The sequence below is a fragment of the Anastrepha ludens genome, chromosome 4 (assembly GCF_028408465.1).
Source record: "Anastrepha ludens isolate Willacy chromosome 4, idAnaLude1.1, whole genome shotgun sequence".
Classification (NCBI taxonomy): Eukaryota; Metazoa; Arthropoda; class Insecta; order Diptera; family Tephritidae; genus Anastrepha; species Anastrepha ludens.
Window position 1 is genome coordinate 62,608,978 of NC_071500.1, and position 22,940 is coordinate 62,631,917.

At 33.0% G+C, this 22,940-nt stretch overlaps 1 protein-coding gene across 1 annotated transcript in view; it reads right to left on the bottom strand.

Moving 5' to 3' along the window:
* The window catches only part of LOC128859552 (zinc finger TRAF-type-containing protein 1 homolog), a 35,203-nt gene that overhangs the window by 8,024 nt on the left and 4,239 nt on the right, over window positions 1-22,940 (bottom strand). The window contains exons 2-5 of the mRNA XM_054096468.1: window positions 1,341-1,399; window positions 1,067-1,181; window positions 882-1,005; window positions 667-819 (exon numbers count right to left, since the gene is read on the bottom strand). Coding sequence (XP_053952443.1) covers window positions 667-819; window positions 882-1,005; window positions 1,067-1,181; window positions 1,341-1,399 — 451 coding nt within the window. The remainder of the gene's footprint in view (window positions 1-666; window positions 820-881; window positions 1,006-1,066; window positions 1,182-1,340; window positions 1,400-22,940) is intronic.

Below are 22,940 nucleotides of genomic sequence, written 5' to 3' on the forward strand. Positions count from 1 at the left end.
TTTAACAAATCATAAAGATATTGGAGCATTATATTTTATTTTCGGAGCATGAGCTGGTTCAGAACACGTTAGCTCATACAAAAGTTGTGACTTCGACAGTTTGATACTATTGAAAATTTCGTATTTATTGCCTGGTAGTATGTACATATGATATTAGAAATATTAAATATTAATATAATATACATATTATATTGTATATTATATAATATTTAATTTCGAGTCAAGTTCTGCTCGATTGAATAGTTTAACTTTTTACTAATTTGTCAGAATTTTTAAAATTAATTTTCAAGTTAAGATTTCAGTTGCATTTAGACTTTCCATGACCTATTTTTCTTTTTAATATTGAAAAGAATAATATAGTTTTGGAAATATTTCATTTTTTTCAGAAAGATTGTGGTGTTTGGAAATGCAAATATTTTATTATTCGTTCCCTTCACAGTCGGTTCTTCCTAACCGGAACGACCCGGACCACATCCGGCCAAGGACTCTCACTTCAGCAGCATTCCCCGCATACACCCTTTTCGGGTGTATGGCCAAGCTCATCCTCCTATTTGTGGTGTGCTTCTTGATGTTGCACAGTTTTTAAGCCGACTCCGAACGGCAAATGTTTTTTATGATAAGGTTTTTTTTCAAGATAGAAATACACTCGTTATACATATTACTTACCGTTAAATATAATCTTTTCATAACTCAATAAATCTATTAATGTATTGAACACTTTCTTTTCTTCTTTAATATTGGCATCATGGGCTTCCAGTGCAGCCATTACCTCATAACCAGATTTTGTGGGATGCAAGCAGTTGCGTTCATGCTCATTTGCTAAAAAAAAGTAAATTAAAACTTATGGTCATTCCAATTACTATATTACGTAAATTACACACTTTCATGGTTCGGTCCACGCCATTGACAGCCAATTCGTGAATATTTGCAGTTTGTAGGCCGTTCTTGGCATTCGTATTGTTCATGGCGATCTAGCGACTTATAAGGAAACTCTTTATTGCAGTACTAGAAAGAAAGGATAGTTAAAATAAACATTTTAAATTGTTTTTTGTTTTTTCTGAAATACTTGGCATTCGCTGGGCAACTCGGATGCGGCTTTCTCCACAGCTAAATTACGTGATGCAGTGCTCTTTGAAATTTCAACGCGGCAATTTGGACATGTTGCAATTTGATCACGTAAGCTGTTGAAAATTATAATAAACAGAAAATGAAGAAATACATAAAAAATGTTAACTTGCTGAAAATAAAAAAAACAACGCTAGAACAAATTGAATTGTGTTTAATGGTTGCCTTTTAAATGAGTATTAATGTATACATATATGTTTTTGCAAAAATCATACCGTCCGTCTGCGAGTAAATGTGTAAAACAAGCGGCACACATTAAATGGCCCATTTGACACTGCAATGAGAATGGCAAGTAGTAAAAAGGTTAGAATTTTAAGAAAATGCCAAATTAGGTTAATAAAAGTTATTTATTTAAATTTTGTGTATAATAAAATTTATGAATAATTGAAAATCCTGTAAATGGGAAAAAGAAAAAAGAGAATCTATTAGTTTTAATACATTGACGACTTGAAAAGTTTTATAAAAGCTTAGAAGAGTGCGCAATCGACACGCTAAATTACTGTTAAAATGCCACAAATGAAGTAGATGATATTAAAACCTTTTCTCATGGCTCGCTATCACTTGGAATTAAACCAAATTAGAGCGGCCGTTTTTGCATTATTATGAAGAAGAAGAAAACAATGTGTATACCGATCTATTTACATATTTAATTTTTTATAAAATCAAATGCGGCAATGGTAAATAGTGTGAATATTGAGAAAAAAATTAGCTGTTAAAGTGCGGAGTTGAGTAAAAATTAATATAACTGTAATAAAAGAGATGTAGTTTAACAGATATCTAGTGAGGGATATTAAATGAGCAATGGACGACAAATGTAATGATTGACTTGTGCAGAAATTGGTGAAAATGATTGGTTCGTTGTTGGCTACGTGAATAGGGAAGCCGAACTTTTTTTTAAATAAAAACAAGCGTATTGTTTTGGTTTTCAAATCAAATTGTGAACTTTTTTATTGATTTAACTTGTCGATATTTTCTAGTAATATACAATAAATACGTTTACTAGGCGAAAATATGGCTTTGTTACTCTTTTTTTTTATGTTTTACTTTTTTTTTTGTTTATAGCCTTTATTTTATTCCTTTTTGAATTCGCCTATCTACTTACTAACATAGTGACAACAACATGGAAAATAAATGCATGTATGTCTTTTTACAATAACAACATATTCACAGATTTCGTTTCTCTTTCATCACTTATTGCATAGATTTTCGATTACATGTTTGTTTTTATTTAAAACACTTTGCTTGCTTTACAAAATGAGACACTTATACATTTGTCAATATTCTCGTATATCATAGGCTTTTTTATATGCTAGTTCATTTGTTACTTTGGCAACATATTAATTATTTATTTAATTGATAAGTGAATTATTAAGGTAAATTAACTAAATAAAACTAATGAAAATACATTTCAAGTTGTTTGGAACTATCGAAAAAAAGTACATTGGAAATTCAAATATACGAGTTAAAAAATTATTGTAGTTAACCAATTAAATAGAGAAATCAATATATTGTGTAATAAACTAAAATAAGTTGTAAATGAGAAGATGATATATGTGTAATTAGCTTTTATCTAAATGTGTTTAGCACCTTTAGAAGAGATTTTAACATGGAAATTAAGTGAATTTCGCGAAAGTTAAAAATTTGCAATAATCTAATCACTAAATTAATAAGAAATGTTTATTAAGTAAGATTGTTTATATTTTATTTTCAAAAATAGCTGTAGTATAGATAAAATCAGCCGTTTGAATTACGCGTATAACTGCTGAATTCAAAAGATAAAATATATTTGAAAAATATTCTTTTAAGTTTATATTATTTATACTGAATTTGGTACGCGTGTTTAAAAGCAAATCGTAAAAACGTAAAATTCAAATTTGTATTGAAAATAAATTTATAATATACACATACGTACATATATGAACATAATACATGTATACTATGTGTGTATATGCATTATATATTATATATACATACATATATGCATATTTATATTAGGAATAAAAAAGAAACACTGATTATTTGTGTGTAAAATTTAACGTAAAAATAAAGAACATTTTTGAATATTCGCAGGTACATATTCTGTTGATAATATCAATATCAACAATTTTTATTTTAAACATTTTTTTATTAAAAAAAATAATAATAGTTATTTGTTTTGCGCAACAACAATGATTATTTTTTAGTTCTAACTCTGCTCTTAATTAAGGATTGTGATTGTGACGGATAAAGATTAAAAAATAAAAAATTATAATAAAAACAAAAACAAATAAAAATAATGACGATAAAAAATTAAAAATAGTTTTCCCATTGTACTAAAAGATTTTCCGATAAAAAGATCAAATATTAGGTTTATTCTTGGCTCTTACTTTTTTTAGTGCTCAAAAACGACATGCAATTCTGAACGCTTTGGAAATTTCTACATTTTTATTCTTAGAACTTTTATACAAGAAACTTTCTGTTTTAATTTAAAAAATATCATATTTGTAAGAAAGAGCCAAAAAAATCATTATTGTTGAGCGAAAAAAATAATTTGTTGACGGTTTTTATTTACTTATTTTTGAGTGAAAAAATAGAAAATTATGATCTTTTCGTTAGCAACGATCGCCGAACTTTTAGTGAGGAGCATACATTTATATCAGATGTAAATAAAAAAAATTTAAGCCTCTTGGTACTAGTAAGTAACAAGGTTGTTAACGAAGATGGTGAATATAAAGCAAGAAATTATTTGTACGAAATTGGAGAAATGAAATACTACAACTTAGATACACACATCACCGGAGTCTCCAAACGAATATGAGCATTTGTTACGCACACTCAAATGTGATCTAAAAAAACTTATAATACTCAAAAACAAACTAACTAATTTTTAAAGAAATATAGAGACGAAGTCATATTCGTAACGGTATTGAAATATGCTGTAAGCATTAGAGTGTAATGGAGTAGTTCAAATTTGAATATTTCACCATACATTCAAATATCTGAATGCCAGTCAAGACCCAAATTTTTAAAATGCTCATTTTCAAAATCAATTTCGTGCAAAATTTTACCAAGAAATGCATGTACCTATACCGATTGAAATTGTTTTTTACTTTCACATTTTTTTTTTGTTGTTTATAATTTAATTTTTGTTTTTATGGAACATGCTATTGATTGAGTGAATTACCTAATCAAACAAAAAGTAATAATAATAATTGACCACTCCTCCCTCTGACAGCATTTCATACACATTCAAATTTCGTACAACGGCAATTTCAATATATGGAATGAGTACTTTTTGATAGAGAGACATCGGGCCAAATCAAAGCATATATTTATATGCATATATGTACATACATCCTACGCGTACATCCTTTGTTGGGTGTTTGGTCGAACTCCTCCTCGAATTTGCTGTGTACGTCTTGATGTTGTTCCACAAATAGAGGGACCCTACAGGTTTATACCTCTACAAATGGTTTTTAAAGATAAGCTTTTTCATGGCGAAAATACACTCGGAAGTTTGCCATGGCCAGCTGAGGGACGAATGCTATTAGAAAATCCCGTTACTATCATTTCGTCTTTCATGCCCAAAGTGGGTTTCGAACCCGGGCTCTACCGAATGGTATTTAATTACATTATCTGCTTGGTGTATTGTTATAGTATATACATAGATACCTGACTAGTTACGACTTCATTAGCAATATTCCTTGCGTATTATCTATCGCCATGCGAGTCAGTCCACACCATTCCCCATTCTTATCACTATGCCTTTTTGTACCGATTTGCTTCAACTCATGCTTTTACTCCTGGAGAAGGATTACCAAATTCTTAAAATGCATAACCAATAGTACAAAATGATATAATAAAATTTTAATAAAGTGGTGCCATCTTGAAGCACTTGTAACTGTAGTAGACTTAGAATTACATAAATACATCACCCAACACAAAATATCTCGAAAAAATAAGTAGCGCTCTCGAAATTAAAAAAAAAATTCAAATTACTTCAAAACCCACCTCAGAAAGGTACACACATAGTCCACGTGCACATAAGTATATCAGTGAAAAAAAAAACTGTGTTTTAAATGATTTCTGTAAATGATTGTTGTGGAAATCTACTTGAACTTTATGTGCGCCCACGATAGTCAAATGGGCATGAATATGACTCAACAAAAGAGATATGCGCTACATATAAGGAAAACCATGACCATTAAGCGAAGCACTATAAAACAATCTTCATAAGAGGAAATACACAAGTAGAGGCGAGACTCAGAGAGTAAGATTTTGTTAAATATACGGGAATTGAGCGAAATAGTGTTAATTAATTGTAAATTAAATAATTAAATTCACGATTCAATTAAAATTGAGAGACAAATATGCAGCATTTTATATATTCTGGGCCATTTTGTTCGCATAACAATCTACCGATCTTTTAATTATTTTTAGCAACAGCAACAACAATATAATACTTTCTCATACTATATAATACATTCATTTGCAGTTTGAGGTTGCATGTGTTTATTTAGGAATGGCTTCCCATTACACGATGGGAAGTGTCTATTTTCGGAATAGGGAAGAGCGAAAACACAAAACATGCGTAAAGTAAAAAATAATCTTCAGTTATGCTCGTACTAATACCTGCCGAATTGACCAAAGCAAGTTTATCTGAAAACAACCAAAAAATTGGGTGGGGTAGCTACTGATGACAGAAGTAAAACCAGTGGAGGATAAGTGGAAAATTTGTATGTGAAAAAAAAAAAACAATTTATTTATTTTTCCGATCTGTAGATCTGTAAAATAGTGTATATACAGTCACACACACATATAGTCATAAACACATTTATGGAAATATTTTTATTTAACATTCACAGGAATAAAAGGGAATATACAACTTGTCGAATAGAAGCGTGACCGGGAAAATTCAAACTTTGAGTTCAGTTATAAAGAAATGCTGCTAAATAGGCATATCCTTTTCGCAATACACGTTTTGCAATTTTTAAGTTTTGTAAAAAATTTAGAGAGCTTACGTTGTTTTTACAAAATGAGTTCCGCGTATGAAAAAGGATTTGAAGCACACGTTTTACTATGTTTCGGGCTGCTTCTCTGAAAAAGGATTTACCTGTTTATTTGTGCTTGCCGTCAACTTGAATTCAGTTTTGATGAATGAAATTTACTAAAACTCATTATTACCGTCAGCTGCGAAGATGTTTGGAAGAACTAGCCAACCTTGGATTTTAAAAGAAGACAACGATCCCGAAATATGAATTGAAGATGAAAAGTCATTATAGCTAATGGTGATGTCTAACCATTTTATTAAATATATTGCGTGTGAGGAAAAAGAAATCCATTATTTCCTCGGTAAGTGGTTATAGTGATTGATATCTCGTAAAGTATCGATCAAACTATTTAAAGTTTATGCGCGTTGTCAAGGTGACATTTCACAATAAAAAAATCTTTTGTTTGTTCCATTCAGTTGTGAGTTACAGGGTGTTAACAATGGAAATCAACAAAGAAAGAATTCGGTACATTTTTAAGATTTTCTTTGATAAAAGCGAAAATGCAAGCCAGCCCGCTGAAATTGTGAATGGTGTTAGTAGTCGTAACATCAACTGTCATAAAACAGTTTTAAGCGCAAAAGCAGTTGTGCAAAAATAATGGATTTCTTTTTACCCAAACTAATATTATTAGCCCACATTATGCAGTTTGCTACAATCAAATTGGTCAAATAAGATATAAGTTATGGCGGTCACGCTTCTATTAGACAGCCTGTATGTACAGTATTTACCGCATATAATAACGGTCTAAAATGCACGATATTCCAGATCTATAAGCGGCATTTTCATATTCACGCTGACTGTACATAAATTCAAATAATCGGTTATAAGCATTACCGGTGCATCTAATTGAACGAAACGAACGACTACTTCTACTAAATTAAATAAATTTCCATTTAAAACCAAAACAAATTGAGATTTCATTTATTTCAAATAAATATACATATGTATGTGCAACCAGTTTCAAGTGCACAGAGATTAATAAGCAAGTTTTAGTGAATTTTACTTCATTCATTAAGTTCTACTTACATATACCCTATGATCAAAAAGTACCGGGAAGGTGATGTTGACTGTTTTCCATGAACCATGAGTACTTTCCATCGGGCCAGAAGAATATTATTATTATTTATTATTACAAACTGAAACTTATAATTAAAATTGTAAGCCTAGTTAGGAAAGCTATGGCTGCTAAGGCCTTCAGCTTCTTCTTATGATGTAAAATTAGTGCTTAATTAATGTTTAATACTAAGTGCTTATGCGTCGTTTAGAATTTCATTATAAGTTAGGAGATACAATATAATTTTTCGACATGCTTGTTTAAATTTCGTAATATAATTTTGATATTTTTAAGAAAGCTATAATTTTTTTAATATTATCGATTGTGGGGTTGAAAATACATTGAATGGGATCGGAGTTATGGAATATATTTTTTCTTAGTGAGTTGAAGGCATAACATTCGGACATAACGTGATTAATGGAGATCGGGGTGGAGTTACAAAACTGACATGTTCTGGGGGTATTGCTGTCGATAAGGTGATTATGGGTTAATTTTGAATGGCCCAAACGTACTCGCGTGAGCTTAACAAGGTCCATTCTAGAAAGTGAAAGGTTAGCGTGTTTTGGGAGGTTGCTTAAATCAAGCTTTTTTACATTTTGCGCTTTGTACCAAGTTGAGCATTTTTGCCAAGTCTCAGACTTATATTGTTTTATGAATTTTTTCTTAAGAAATTCAGCTATATCATTAACATTTAGATTAGTAGTTGTTAATACTGGAGCTATGGTGGCGTATTTAGCTGTGCTATCAGCAAATTCGTTACCCTTTATAAGGGCATGGCCCGGGGACCATATCAGTAAAATATTTGGGTATTTTGTTTGTAAAATACTACGGATAGAACTGGGATAGTAATCATTGTTTTCGATATTGGATATGGCATCGAGAGATGAAAGTGAATCGGAGCAAATTGCAAATTTACCTTTTTTATTTCTAATTATATTAACAGCCGACATGATAGCAATTAATTCAGCAGAGTAGACTGTACTGTATGCAGCTAGGTTGGATACTACTAAGTTTGCATTTTCGGTAGTTACGCCAAATCCGATCATATTATTGCTTTGGGAGCCGTCTGTGTATATGAAGGTGTAATCCTTGAGTTCATTTTGTATGTGTGCAAAAGCTTGTTGATATATTATAGCTGGTGTTTCGAATTTTTTATACTTTCGGAGCTCAGTGTTAACTATGGCTTTCTGTAAACGCCAGGGGGGGATGTGGGTTAGAATAGGTTTTAGTGGTAGATATGGAAGGTTAAGTTTTTTGCTGTTGAGGACTGCTCTACTAACTGCTGATGGGACTCTTTTAGATGGCCTATTTTTTTTGTAGGTTTGAGCGATATTGAAGAGAGGGGCATCATAGCTGTTCATAAGCACTTTATTTAATTTATTTGTGATATAGTCCCTTTTCGCTTCTATTGAGGGAATGTTAGCTTCAAAAAGCATATTATTAATCGGGGACGTTCTAAATGCTCCTAGCGCGGTTCTTATAGCCGCATTAAGAATAGTTCTTAATTTATTTAGAGCAGATTTAGGTGCGAAACCATATAGGAAGAGGCCGAAATCAATTCTTGATATCAAGAGCGCTTTCGTTACTTGTATAAGTGTTACTGAGTTGCAATTGAATTTGAAGCTAGAGAGGCACTTGATGATATTAAGGCGCTGTGAAAGGTTTTGTTGAAGAAGTGCTATGTGTGAATTCCAATTATAGTGGTTGTTAAAAGTGACTCCTAGTATTCTTAGAGTATCTACCTTATTTATTTGGATGTTGTTGCAGTGGACAGAGGGCGAGCACTGTTTTTTACGGCATATATGTAAGTGTTTGCATTTTTGTACCGAGAGCGAAGCACCAGAGTAGTTACACCAGGAGTTAATGTCTCCAAATAAATTGTTTAGATTAATACTAACATTTTTATCTTTTTTTTGTTTAACTAAAAGATTGAAATCATCTGCGTAAGCGCAGAACGAGACTTCTTTATAAAAAGAAATTGTGGCACAAAGCTTGTTGTATGCTATTAGGAATATAATTACTGAAAGGGGTGAGCCTTGCGGTATTCCGTTTTGAAGTGGGTAAGTTTCGGAAAGGACATTGTCTAATCTGACTTTAATTTTCCTATGGGTCATAAAGTTTCTTATATAGTTGCAAATTCGCGGCCCGAGTTTCCACTCGAGCAGTTGATCTATTATAGCGTGGATTCCAATTTTATCAAATGCTTTTGCGAAGTCGAGTGATATTATTGACAGATGTTTTCTTGCGGATAAAGATTCTGCAACATGATGGTCTACATATAATAGAGCATCTGTTACTGACTTTCCCCGCTTGAATCCAACCTGATTGTTATGGATAAGTTTGTTGCTTCGAACAAACCACCATAACCTGTTTGATATAATTTTATCCAATAGTTTAGATAAGCATGGATTTAAGGAAATTGGCCGGTATGAATCGATTTCAATTTTGTTTGATTTAGGTTTTAATATAGGGGTTATTATAGCAAGTTTGTATGATTGGGGTATATGGGATTGGAGAATGCTATTGTAGAAATTAAGCAATCTGTTTGTTACTGACAGAGGAAGTTTAGAGATCATAGAGTACGTTATTCGATCATAACCAGGTGTTTTACCTTTGAGGTTTTGCAGAGCGGATTTAAGTTCGAGCAAATTTATTTCTCTTTCAATTTCTAATGCTTTGGCGTCGGAGGTTTGTGGGAACGTAATGTTGAGAGATATATTCTTTTTATCTTGAAATAATAGAGGGAATTTATTATCACTAGATGAATTAGACCAATGCAAGCCAAATTCATCTGATATTTGTTTACGATCTGTAATGTTGAAAAAGGGTGCGTTGAGACTCTTCAGGCAGTGAATTCCGTGTTTTGTTTTATAACCACTAAGTCGTTTTATATTAGCCCAAATTTTTTCCGTTGGAGTGCTGGGGTTGATTTGGGAGGTAAATTCTTCCAATGATTTTCTTTTGGATTGTTTAAGTTCCCTTTTAAAAATCGCATTAGCTCGTTTGTACCTCATCACAGTGCCTTGGTTAATGTTTCGTTTGAGGGAATTCCAGCACTTATTTTTTTGAATACGAAGCTCCTGTAGCTTTGAGTTCCACCATGGGACATTGTGGGTGTACTTATTTGGGTTAGATTGGGGGATGGAAGCATGTGCGGCTTGAAGAATAATTTTATTGATATTAGCGGCCTCTTTATTTATATTATCGGCTACCGGGCGGTTGCAGTTGTGTTTTTCTGAGTGTTGACTGAATGATACCCAATTGGCTGTTTTAGTAATAAATCGGGGTTTTTGGACTTGAGAGCTAGGCTGCTGAGACTCAAAAAGTGAGACGAGTATAGGGAAGTGGTCGCTTCCACATAAGTCGTCCTGTATAGACCAATTGCAGCTGACAGCAATTGTGGGGGAACAAATTGAGATGTCGATGTGAGTAAGAGTATTGTGTGTGCTAAAATGAGTTGGGGAGTTGTCGTTAAGGATAATGAAATTAGATTGAGAAATGAAGTTGGCTAGGGTTCTGCCTCTGCGATTGGTATAGACGGATCCCCAATTGGGATGCCTGCTGTTGAAGTCGCCCATAATCAGGCTAGAGGATGTGAAAGTACCGAGAACATTTTGCAAATTTGTTGTGTTGAAGTTTATGTTGGGTGATATGTAAGCAGATATCACATTGAACTGTTTTTGTGAGTATATTTTGACTCCGATAGCTTCGAAATCGTTATTTAAGGTTATTTGCTCGTGCTGGATGGAATTGTGAATAAGAATGGCAACCCCTCCAAAAGCATTGGAGGAGTTAAGGGTATAAATGTTAAAGTTAATTGGAATAGGAATTGGTGAGTTTGGTTGAATATGCGTTTCCTGTAGTGCTATCACTTTTGTATTATGTTTCTTTATTAGCAACAACAGCTCATTATAATTGTTAAGATAGCCTCTAATATTCCATTGTAGTATTTTAAGCTTCATATTTTAGCTTGGAGATAAACTTTAGATATATTGTTGCTGTATACGTAAATGTAAATCTAAGTATGGTTAAATTAAAATTTATAGTTGTTTTGAATAAGTTAATTGGTAATAGAAATGAGTGTAAGTGTGAGTGATTTATTTTGGTAGTTTTTATAGTTTAGGTTCTTCGTCGGAGTCGGATATGGGCATGAAATAATCGTTTTTTTTTAGTAATTCTTGAGTAATTTTGCTGCATGGTGAGATAGTAGAAAGGCTTTCCAGAATATTATTGGTTTGTTGGGATATGTGGTGTGGTGAGTTTTGCGTTTGTTTGGCGTTAGCGGTTTGAGTGAGTGAGTTTGATGTTGTTTTGTTAGTAGGATTATTTAAACTATTGGTTTCGAGTGAATTCTTTGTTTTTTGTAGTTTTGATATATTAGTTTTTGTTGGTGGGGATGTAGCAGGGCGTTTTCCTGTTGTTGTACTTGTTGTCGTTGGTGATGATGGTGTCTTGTTAGTGGATGTTGATTGACTTGTTATGGTGACGTTTGCATAAGTGCTTTTGGATTTTACAGTTTGTGTATTATTTTCGTTGTATTTGCGCAGTGCTTCGCCCATGGAGCATTTTGTGATGGTTTTGATTTTTAGAATTTCTTGAGTCTGTTTAAATCTTGGGCAGTCTTTGTCTGACGATGCATGATCGCTGCCACAGTTTGCACATTGTTTACGTGTACAGTCGGATGGAGAGTGGGGTGGAAGATTGCAGCCTTCGCATGTAGCAGTATTGGTGCAGCGTATTTTTGTGTGTCCTAGTAGTTGGCAGTTTTTGCAGCGCATAGGTGTTGGATAGTAAGGGGCGACCTTAACTTTATACCAAGCTATGTCGATGACTTTGGGTAGGTGGTAGAGGTCAAAAGATAAGACAATTTTGCCAGTAGGAACAACTTTGCCCTCAGTCATGCGGGTAAACTTATATATACCAGTCACGCCTTGGATTTTAAGTTCCCGCAAAATCTCCTCCTCGTTTACTTCGTTTAGGCAAGGCGCGTATATTATTCCCTTTATTGTGTTTAGATTGTCTTGATATTTTGTTGTCACTGGACAGAGGTTAGCAATCGTTTTTAACTTTAGAAATTTCTCAGCTACTTTTGAGTTACGTGTTAATATCAGTAGTGAGCCGTCTTTAAGTTGTTTAATGTTTTCGATTTGGGTAGATATTGCGTCTAACGATTTTTTAATTACGAAAGGACTGAGTTTTTGTAGTTCATTATTAGGTGATTTAATAGTTATGTATTTGGGTTGATTGGGTGATGTTTGTTTGTATGTGAGCGGCGGAAAAGAGTAGTCGGAAGTATAGTCGTCAAATTGGCTTAGTAAAGAAAATCTGTTTGTTGTTTTGTCTGGCGGTTCTGGTTGTAATGGCATTTTGCTGCTGTTGTGTTGTTATAACTGTTTGCTTTGTTGTTTTATGTTGTATACGGAATCACAAAAGTGTACAAAAGCGAGAGTAGGATAATTTAGAGTTAACTGTTATGTATAACTAATTCGCGAACTACGAACACTTGTTAGCACACGTCTGAATAGATTGAGAGCTAGTCGATGACTGATGAGAAGAATATTATTTATCCGTTTTGAAGCGTTTGAGAGATGCTGTATGTCGCAAACGGCCGGAAATGTAGGCAAACAGTTCTTGGATTTTGCATGATGATAACGCGCCATCGCACCGAATCCAAATTGTGCTGGATTATTTGACCAAACACCAAGTAAATACCATCGTGCAAGTACCGTATTCACCTGATATAGCCCCGTGCGACTTCTTTTTGTTTTCTAAGTTGGAAGAGATTTCAGTCGATAGAGGAGATCAAAGAGAATGCGACGAAGGAGCTGAAGGCCATTCCTTCGTCGGCCTACCAGGGGTGCATGGAGGACTGGGTTAAACGTTAGCACATGTGTGTTGCTTCATATTTTGAAGGAGATAAAATAAATTTGCCTGAAATTTAACTGTTTTGTTTTATTTAAACATTTCCGGTACTTTGATCATAGGATATAATATTTATACTATGCACTATGAATTCGTTAGTTAGTAGTTTTAAACAAGCTTGTAATTTTCGACTGAATGCTCATTCAAATAGTACTGCTCAATATGTATTATTAACCTCAAGCATAAATTTATTTGTAGGGATGGTGCAAAAATTTAGTACTATAAGCTGGCAGATAACCAATTTTTCGATACTTGTAAGCGGGATGCTTATATTGTGATATTTCGTACATATTTTGATAGATAAAACTTAAGCCGATGTGCTTATGACATTACAGTAAATTAAATTACTTCATAAAAAATATGGAAATAAACTATATACATTGTAGTTTCTGTTTAACAAGAGCACTGTAAAATATTATTTTTTAACACGATAAGCAAAACCAAAATACTTTATTGGCTTCGTAATAAAACGTGAAATTCACAAATTGGTAAATTTTAATTAAGACTCTCGTGAGTTTTCGTGGCTAAAACTACATAAATGCGCGCCATGTTGCAGGTGTTTCTGGTATTAGAGAGGACAATAAGAAAAAAATCATACATACTTACATATGTAAACATGTGCACACATATCAACAGTATGTATTCGATTGTGAACATAAGTGGACAGCTAACGAGAACTCACGATTAACAACAATCAAACGAAAGTTTATGTTGTGGCGATTGTAGTGAATGGTCATTCCTTTTGTCGCAACTTAGCTGATGCAGAAAGACAATAATAATCACCTTGAAATAGTATTTCTCAGCAGAAATCTGAGTACTGGCGAGAAAAATTGACCCAGGCAGAAGTGAAATATGTATATTTACATATAAAGTGTTAAATATTTTTGCATGTGTATACACTGCATTATATCATATTAGTGCATATGTATGGATATAAATATATGTATATACAAATCATAAAAACCATAACACTGAGATGTATCGTTTACAACAAAAGCTTTCACAACCCAACAACCTGTAAAACCTGTTTTTTCGTATTAGTTCAGCTGACTAATACTGATTGTTGTCAATTCTGCCAGTTGAGTTTGTTAGAAAATATTAACCAAATGCGGTTCTTATAATACATCAACCTGTAACATATATTATGTATATACCTAATCCATACGTAAGTACATACATATGTATGCGTGTAACTCAATAATGATTATGGCACTTCTGCAGCTATTTCTATGCACAAAAATTATTATATGTTTACATAAGTATGTATGTATGTACAGTCATGTACACTGGTGGCCATGAAAATAGACTTTTGATAATGGTCCAAAACCTTGGTATGAAAAACAGACCCATACCATTATACTTGCACCGCCGTACTAAACTTTTTTTCGTAAATCTTTTTAGTAGCGATGGCCTCATTCTATTCACGACCTCCACGGTAAGAACTAGTAGCGCGATTTATGAAAAGAAAACGGTGAAACACGCCCCGCAAGTTCAATACAAATCAACGTGTGTGCAACAGTTCATTAGTGCATTCATATTCACGATATAAACAGTTGAATGCATACAAAAGCTAAGAGTCTATTTGTTATTTGCCACCAGTGTTTGTTCATTTTGGCCTGAAATATTTCACTTAAATGCAAAAACTCTGTTTTTTTTTTTGTTTATGAATCTTTTTAATTCTAACAGGGCATTGCAGATTGAATCATCATCTTACTAGCCTGGGAATATACTATATGTATGGAACTTGCAAGTTCGGTAGAGAGGAAGATGAAACCTCCAAACAATGATGTATAAATGGGACAAACTCCTAGGTAAACATATTTTATCAGAGGAAATAAAAATCGATAAAATCGGAAAAATACCCCAAATCCATGAAGGGGTCGGAATTGATCTTTCAGATCGTAAAAAATTTGAAAAATTTTCATCAAAATTTCAAACTTTTTACTCGGAGCTTTTAGAAAAATTTAGGATTTCCAGTTTTGTAGATCATTGAATTTTGGTTTGATAAAGTGCAAGTTACGCAAAGTTACTTGGACAGCGAAATAGTAGAAAAAAATCGTTATTGAACACGAAAATGGCAAGAGAACCCTACAGTTCACATGAAAAGAAACAAAATATTACCTTTACGAAAAGGTACAAAACAAAAATTGCAGAAATAATGACTTCACGTAAAATGGTCTACAGTGTCAACAAATGTATTATTACAAATAAAAATATCATTAAAAGAAAGTTCAAAGACGCCTGCGCGAAAGAATAAGAAAATTAAGTGTAACCTTTTTAAGTCATCTTGAACGATAACGCTGGAAATAAATGAGGAATATAGCCTGAATATATCAAGCAGACTTTTACGAAAACGCTTTTATGAAAAGATTTGTGACGCCCCACCAGGAAAAACCACTACTGTCAAATAAAAAAAAAAACAAGGCGTTCTTCGTCTTTTGCAAGAGAAGAAAAATTACTTTTCCCAAAGAAAAATTGTAGTTGCGATATTAAGGTTATCCAAGTTCAGGTAAAAAAAAAAATTTTTAAATGCTAGTAAACTATGGCAAGGAGTACAGGAAGCGTGGAGCTCTATACCTTTGGAGAGAAGGTCAAAAGCTAATAGAAAGTTTTCCTCGTAGAAATAGAATAGAAAGTTTACAAAATACTAATCAGGTAAGAATAAGAATTAAATAATTTCTGTTTTCCTACAGATCTATGAAAGTGTCCATTATTCAGTAACCATCACAAACTGTGATAAATTTCGATTTCTAATTTCCTGTAATTGTAGATAATGAATTGTTATTTATTTAACCTTTTCTATAATACTGAATTAAAAGATTGGATTTGTGCGAAAATAACTGTTAAATACTGCCATACAATAATCAGCATTAAATGTTAGTGTGGGGAAGTGCCCTATTTCTCTGTCCATAGCTGTAAATAAAATAAATTATAATCATAGTAACAGTAATAATAAAATATTAATATTAATAATAACAAATAAAAATATATTTATAAAAATAATGAAATAAATTAATATTGCATTATTTAGTCAAAGCGAACAATTATTTTTTACAAATTTGCGTAGGTGTACATTTATGTAAACATTTGTAAATAATCTTATCTGCATTTATCTAAACTCGAAGATATAAAAACTCGAAACGTGGATCTCATTCGCAACACGAGACTGTGCACATAGTACATACATACATATGTACGTATGCATGGATATGAAGGTTTTATATAATCGAATGTCAAAAACAGCTGAGGTTTATCACTCGCCTTGTGATATCGAAGAAGAAATAATAATAAACATAACAATAACAATGCGTACGTAAGCAACTGCAGAGTCGCATTGATAAGCAATATGTATGTCGAAGTAAGTACAGTTTGTCCCATAAATCTTTTCATATGAAAATATTTGACAAGGAAAAATGTTTGAAGTGGGTTTCGAAAGTAATGCACGTATTTATTTTTATAATAAAACAAACTTATTCTATTTGTCCGCTATTTATGGAAAAAGACAATTATTTATTGAGTATGATTTAGAAAAAAATGTTATGTCGCCACTGTTCCAAAATTTGTTTCACATTTCAACAAAATTAAAGATCACATAATTAAAGAGCACATGACTATGACGTTAATATTTGGTGACTGCCTGGAGCATTAGTATTACCGTTTGTAGCGTCCTGGGAATTGATTAAATTAGTATTTTAGGTCATATTCCTGCGAAATCTCTTTCCATTAATCTTTAATGCACAGTGTCAAGTTTTTTTTGTTTGTGGAACACCTTTTTGCCACTTTCTTTTTCAAATGCGACCATACATTTTCAATTGGGTTGATACCTGGACTTCGGGCAGGAGTATCTAGGACTTTTGAGCAATTATGTGGCAACCAAGGCCTGGATATGTATGACTTGTGCTTGGGATCATCATCTTGGTATAATTGAAGTAACAATTCATTTCGATTTCAATCATTTTAGTTTCACCAACATCTTTGCTAAAAATACAACCCCATACCATTACATTTAGCTGCCCAAATTTCACTATGAAGATAATGTTCTTGGTTGGGCCAATCGTGGTTATATAGCATTTTTTTTTTGCCTCATAACAAAAAAAAAACACATTATCCCAATATTCCACTGAGTGCGAAACGTGAGTTAGAATAAAAGAAAATAGTTTTTCAACGTTTGCATGCGATAGTAATGACTTTTTTCTTAGACTTCTTGATGAATATTTATGTTTTAAGAGAACTTCTCGGACTGTTTCTTGATCTACTTTCACACACTGCCTGTTCTGCTATTTACTTTCATGTCAATTATAATAAACCAATTAATAAACCAACCAAAGAAGTTTTCTTATTGATGCGATAAAATAAACAGTACGAATTACTTATACTACCTGGCTCATCAACTCTATGTGCAGCAGCAACCAAAAATATAGGAAAAAACATGTGTACCGTTGTGTTTCTCGTGTTTGCTTATGTTTCTTCGAGTTTTAAAAACAATTTTGAGCCAACACAAAGTATGATGCATTTTGGCTTTCGTTGTTGTTTTTGCATATTGCACGTTCAAATAACTATTTTTGTTTACAGGATCAAATAGAAGGCGTTAGCAAAGTGTTCTGCTACAAAAAAGGAATTCAAAGTAATACATAAGTCATAATTGAATCTACTAAGAAAATAATAATACTATACAATATTACATTATGAAAAGAATTATGAGACAAACTGTATGTAAATATATACACGTTTGCAACCATATATGTACTACCTGAACCAATTACTAAAGATCACGCAATCGGATTTCCCACAACAGGCGGTTCTATCGGAACGACCCAAAATTTCATTCGGCCAAGGACTGTCACTCCAAGGACGGCGCCACCTTTAGTGTCTGTACACCGTGAAACCAATCGTATATTTGTAATAAAATGAAAAATCAAACCGTTCTTTTACTCCGCGATTATAAACTACTTTCTATCTTGAAAATCATATTTTATAAACAATTTTTGTCGATTTGCCATCAATTTTACTCAAATATTTTACCATTAATAATCGCACTCAAACACACCACTGTTTTGTTTTCTTTCTTTGTTCTCTTTCTTTGTAACATTTCACAATAACAAACTTGGTGTCAAAAGTGCGGCGTCACGGCCAGAAATTTACTTTTTTTCTTTCTACTCTGAATACGTGATCTTGTTTAATTGGTTCATGAACCATATATGAAGGTATGTACGTATGTATGTATGTAATGAATAAGTAAAAGTACTGGCAGCGTCAAGAAATCAAGAAAAATATGTACATACATACATGCCCACATATATAAATTATATTAAAAAAATAGTTTGAAAAACAATTTCAAAACAATATACATAAATATGTACATATGTATGTATATGTATGCATACATATGCAAGAATATTGCTTACAGCAAGCCCACCAAATTGCAGAATTTCATAGTCAGACAATGCCTTCATTACGAAATTTTTTTCATTCAAATATAACTCCGGTTCACAATTTTTAGAATATTATTAATTGTTTTCATCTGATGATTGCCGACGGACGCGAAAATATGAGAGAAGAAATCTTTACGCTTTGCTTTGGCGTGGTTCAACTTTGTTATCTAAACGTCTTCATATAAATATAATATGATATCTATGTGTTTATATCCTCGGGCCTCAAAGTGATATCAGTAGACTACCTGATTTGTTTTTTTTTTTCCTTTGGTCTTGATGTCAGCGCAAAATGAAATGCCCAAAAAACGTTATATTTTACTACTGCTCGTGACACTCTAACGTATTGTTGGTCTAGTGCCACCACCTGCAATGGATTCACACACTGTGGAGAAAATTCAGAAGATGTGGTCAACATCGGACCGTTAACTGGCTCTCAGCGAATCATCTGGTTTGCTGCCGTAACAGAGGATAGGCATCGGTTTGTATACTACAAAACTGAGATTGTATTGGTGATATAAGAAAAAATCAAAACAGCTGTCTGAACAACGACTGATTGGAAAAGCATAAGAATACATGTAAAATAAGCGAGCACAATTCTACCACCGATTCCCCAATCATTACAGAATACAAGATTGTGCCTTCCGAATTCGCTGTGACGTCAGCGCTGCGAATATACAAACAAAAGGAAGAGAAATTAATGGTTTTTGAAGAGAAAGAATAAGCGAAAGCAAAGGGAACTACCAAGCAAAAGATGTTTCCACGACAGTCGGTTCTACGTTACCGAAACGACCCGGATTTATATCCGGCCAAGGACTGCCACTCCAGCAGCCTTCCCCGTATGTAAGTATGGGGAATGTTTATGCTGCTACAACAACAACAACAACCATACACAAGAAATTATATATACACACACATACCCATTTTCTTTTCTTTCCACGGCATTATCGGCAAAAAAAAAACTCAATTTAAGGGGCATGTCAGAGGGTGTGCTCACGCCCAATATTTATTGAAAATATATACAAGATTCTGAAACTGTGAAATATGTACTATGCGAAACTGGAATATACGTAGCCCGCGAAATTGGAAACCTTCACCTTATTTTTTGAACACACCTCGTAAATCGAGCCCTCTGTAGACGATCAAAAAGAATCCCGTCAAGCATACAAGATTGGGAAGTCCCAACGGTCGTAACGTCAGTTCCAAAAATTTACGGAACGAAAAAAGGCGAAGAATAAGTGAAAGCGAATGGAAATCCAAGAATTATAGAATAAATCGTATGTACACATAAACTCTGTTTACGTAAGACGTTTAGAACTCCCACGTTTACAACTCTGTTAGCCAAGGCATGGGCATAACTTAGCCAACCTACCATTCAGCAGCACGTTCTTTTGGTTAGCCTAAACTCCAATTGACTTGGAAAACAGAGAACTGTAAATTTTATATTCCTAAATTACGTAGTATGTATTTTATAATTGTATCATGAAAAATATCGCTATAATCGTAATGACGTGCTGAGCAATAAGTTTCTATGAGCACTAAGTAAACTCTTATTGTACGACGTTAAGTGAACATTAATTGTAATAAAAAAACACATCTAATGAAAAATTCACTTCTGTCGCTTACGCCTTTTTGGCGGTTAGAGCTTGATATAATGGTATAACTGATTAAGTGGAATGCCCCATACAAAGCATGCATTTCTACTACAAGTTGAATACTTTAAATATGCTTATACATATGTATGTATGTATAATGAATAGAGGGAGGCTGGCTTCAGGCCTATGGGCTCAAGTAAAAATAAACGACGCAATAGATGCAACGTAACTGCGCCGTTAGCATTCATATTCGTATTTACGTATCTACATACACACGTATATTTGTATGTATGTATGTATGTATAGTTAATGAAATACTTTGTGCAAACGGTTTGTTAAACCAGGCATAAATTCCTGTTTGATCAATTCATTTGAGCAGTCTAATGGGTGTTTCCGTGTTTGACAAGTTGTTTGAAGAAAAGTGACAACTTATCCAGCTTTCTGGACGCAATTTTGAAGTTTGATAAAGGAGCTTTTCATTCGTAGCAAAATTTTCATAACGAAGAGTGAAAATGGAGGCCGCACGGTTATTTCTACTAAAATTCATATAAATATATATATGTACATATGTATGTATGTACATATACAGTTTGTCTCATAAATCTCTTTATACATATGAAAATATTTGGCAAGGAAAAATCTTTGAAGCAAGGCGTATCTGTAGATGGTGGTGTTGTTAGAGTGGTTGATTTTCTCTTCTTTCACTTGCCTTTAATTTAGAAAGACCAGTAAAACGGAATGACGGAAAGTTGTTGTTGTGAATGCGCGACAAACAAATTTTATGTATTTGTCATTCATTCTATTCTTCTATTCTCTTTCGCTTGACAATTCTAATTTACAAGATGTTGTTGTTGCTCGAATGCTACCATCTTGAATACATGCGCTTTGTTTTGAAGTGAATATCGATTCGTATTTATTTATTTATTTTTATAACAAAACAAACTTTTTCTGTTATATATACACTGTCCCAATATTCTTTTCACATTTCAACAAAATTAAAGGTCAATTAAATGTACATACATGACTATTTTTATGTAAATATTTGGCGTGGCTGCCTGGAGCATTTATTACCGATTGTAAACTCTTGGGAATTGATTAATTTAGATTTTAGGTCATATTCCTGTAAAATCTCTTCCCATTCCTCTCTGATGCTCAGTATCAAGTTTTTTGTTTGTTTTTGGGACAACTTTTTGTCACTTTTTTTTCAAATGCGACCATAAGTTTTCAATTGGGTTGATATCTGGACTTCGGGCAGGAGTATCTTGGACTTTTGAGCAATTATGTAGCAACCAACGCCTGCATCTGTTAGACTTGTGCGATAATCAGCTTGGTTTTTTCTTGGTTTTTAGGCCTGTTAACAGCTTTCTCCAAATTATGTTGGGTCCATCGTGATTATATAGCATTCTTTTTGTCTCATCACAAAAAACACATTATCTCAATATTCCATAAAGTGCGAAACGTGAATTAGAGTAAAAGAAAATAATGACTTTTTTCTTACACTTCTTGATTAATATTTGTGTTTTAAGAGAACTCTCCGGACTGTTTTGTGATCTACTTTCACAGCCTGGCGGTGTGAGCTTTTTTTGTCTGACACTGGAGTGATTTAACTATAACCGATATTCGTTTTCTGTGCGATTTATAATGTTGTACATACAATAGGAACATAGGAATATTGAACAAAGGTTGTATCATGTGTAGTACGGTTTTACCACCGTTGTCCATGTTGGTCCAACGGTTGCATGAAAATTAAAATGTTTTCATTTTTGGTGGGCGGATCTAGCGGTTGTACAATGAGTTGGAACGTGTATATGCAGATCGTACAAACAACTATATTTACATTTTGCTTTTTAATTATTTAAACAAAAAAAGTTAAAAAAGAAAATGAAAAAAATTAAAAAAACGAAAGAAATTCAAAAAAAATACACAAAACTAACATAAAAAAACCAAATTATAAATAAAAGAAAAATTCATCAATTATTAGTATTCAATTAATTTCACATGATTCCTGCATTTTGGGAAATGTTCAAACCCCGAAAATGAGAATAATAAAGTTGGACAACGGGTTGTACATACATACATATATCAGGTGGGAACGTGTATACTAAACAGCCGTCCAACGCATTGTATAACATGTTGACACAACGGTTGGAGCGTGTATACTCAACATTACATTAATAGAAAAACATGTGAGCCATTTGTTTTGCTGATTTAACTTTATGGTAATTATGATAAAAAAACCAAAGACGTTTTCTTATTGATGCGATAAAATAAACAGTACGAATTACTTGTGCTACTTGGCTCATCAACTCTACGTGAAGCAGTAACCAAAAATATACAAAAAAAAAAAAAACAGGTACATAGGTACGCCGTTGTGTTTCTGGTGTTTTTCTACGATTCTTCAGAGTTTTAAAAACAATTTTGGCACAACCCAAAATATGACGCCTTTTGGTTTTCGTTCTTGTTTTTGCATATTGCACATTCAAATAACTAATTTTCTTTACAGGGACAAATAGAAGGCGAAGGCAATATAAAAAGGATTTCACAGTATTATGCCATAATCAACTCTACTAAGAAAATAATAATACTATACAATATTTAATTGTGAAAACAATTACGACACAAACTGTGATTCAATGTGCCAGCCACTTGCAGTCAGTGCATATTTAGCTCTACAACCAAGGACAAGGGAAATATGTTTGCACATACATAGTACATATAGTACATACAGTGGCACAGTAAAGTCTTCATACCCCATTGAAAAGCGAGGTTTGGAGATTTCTGTGAA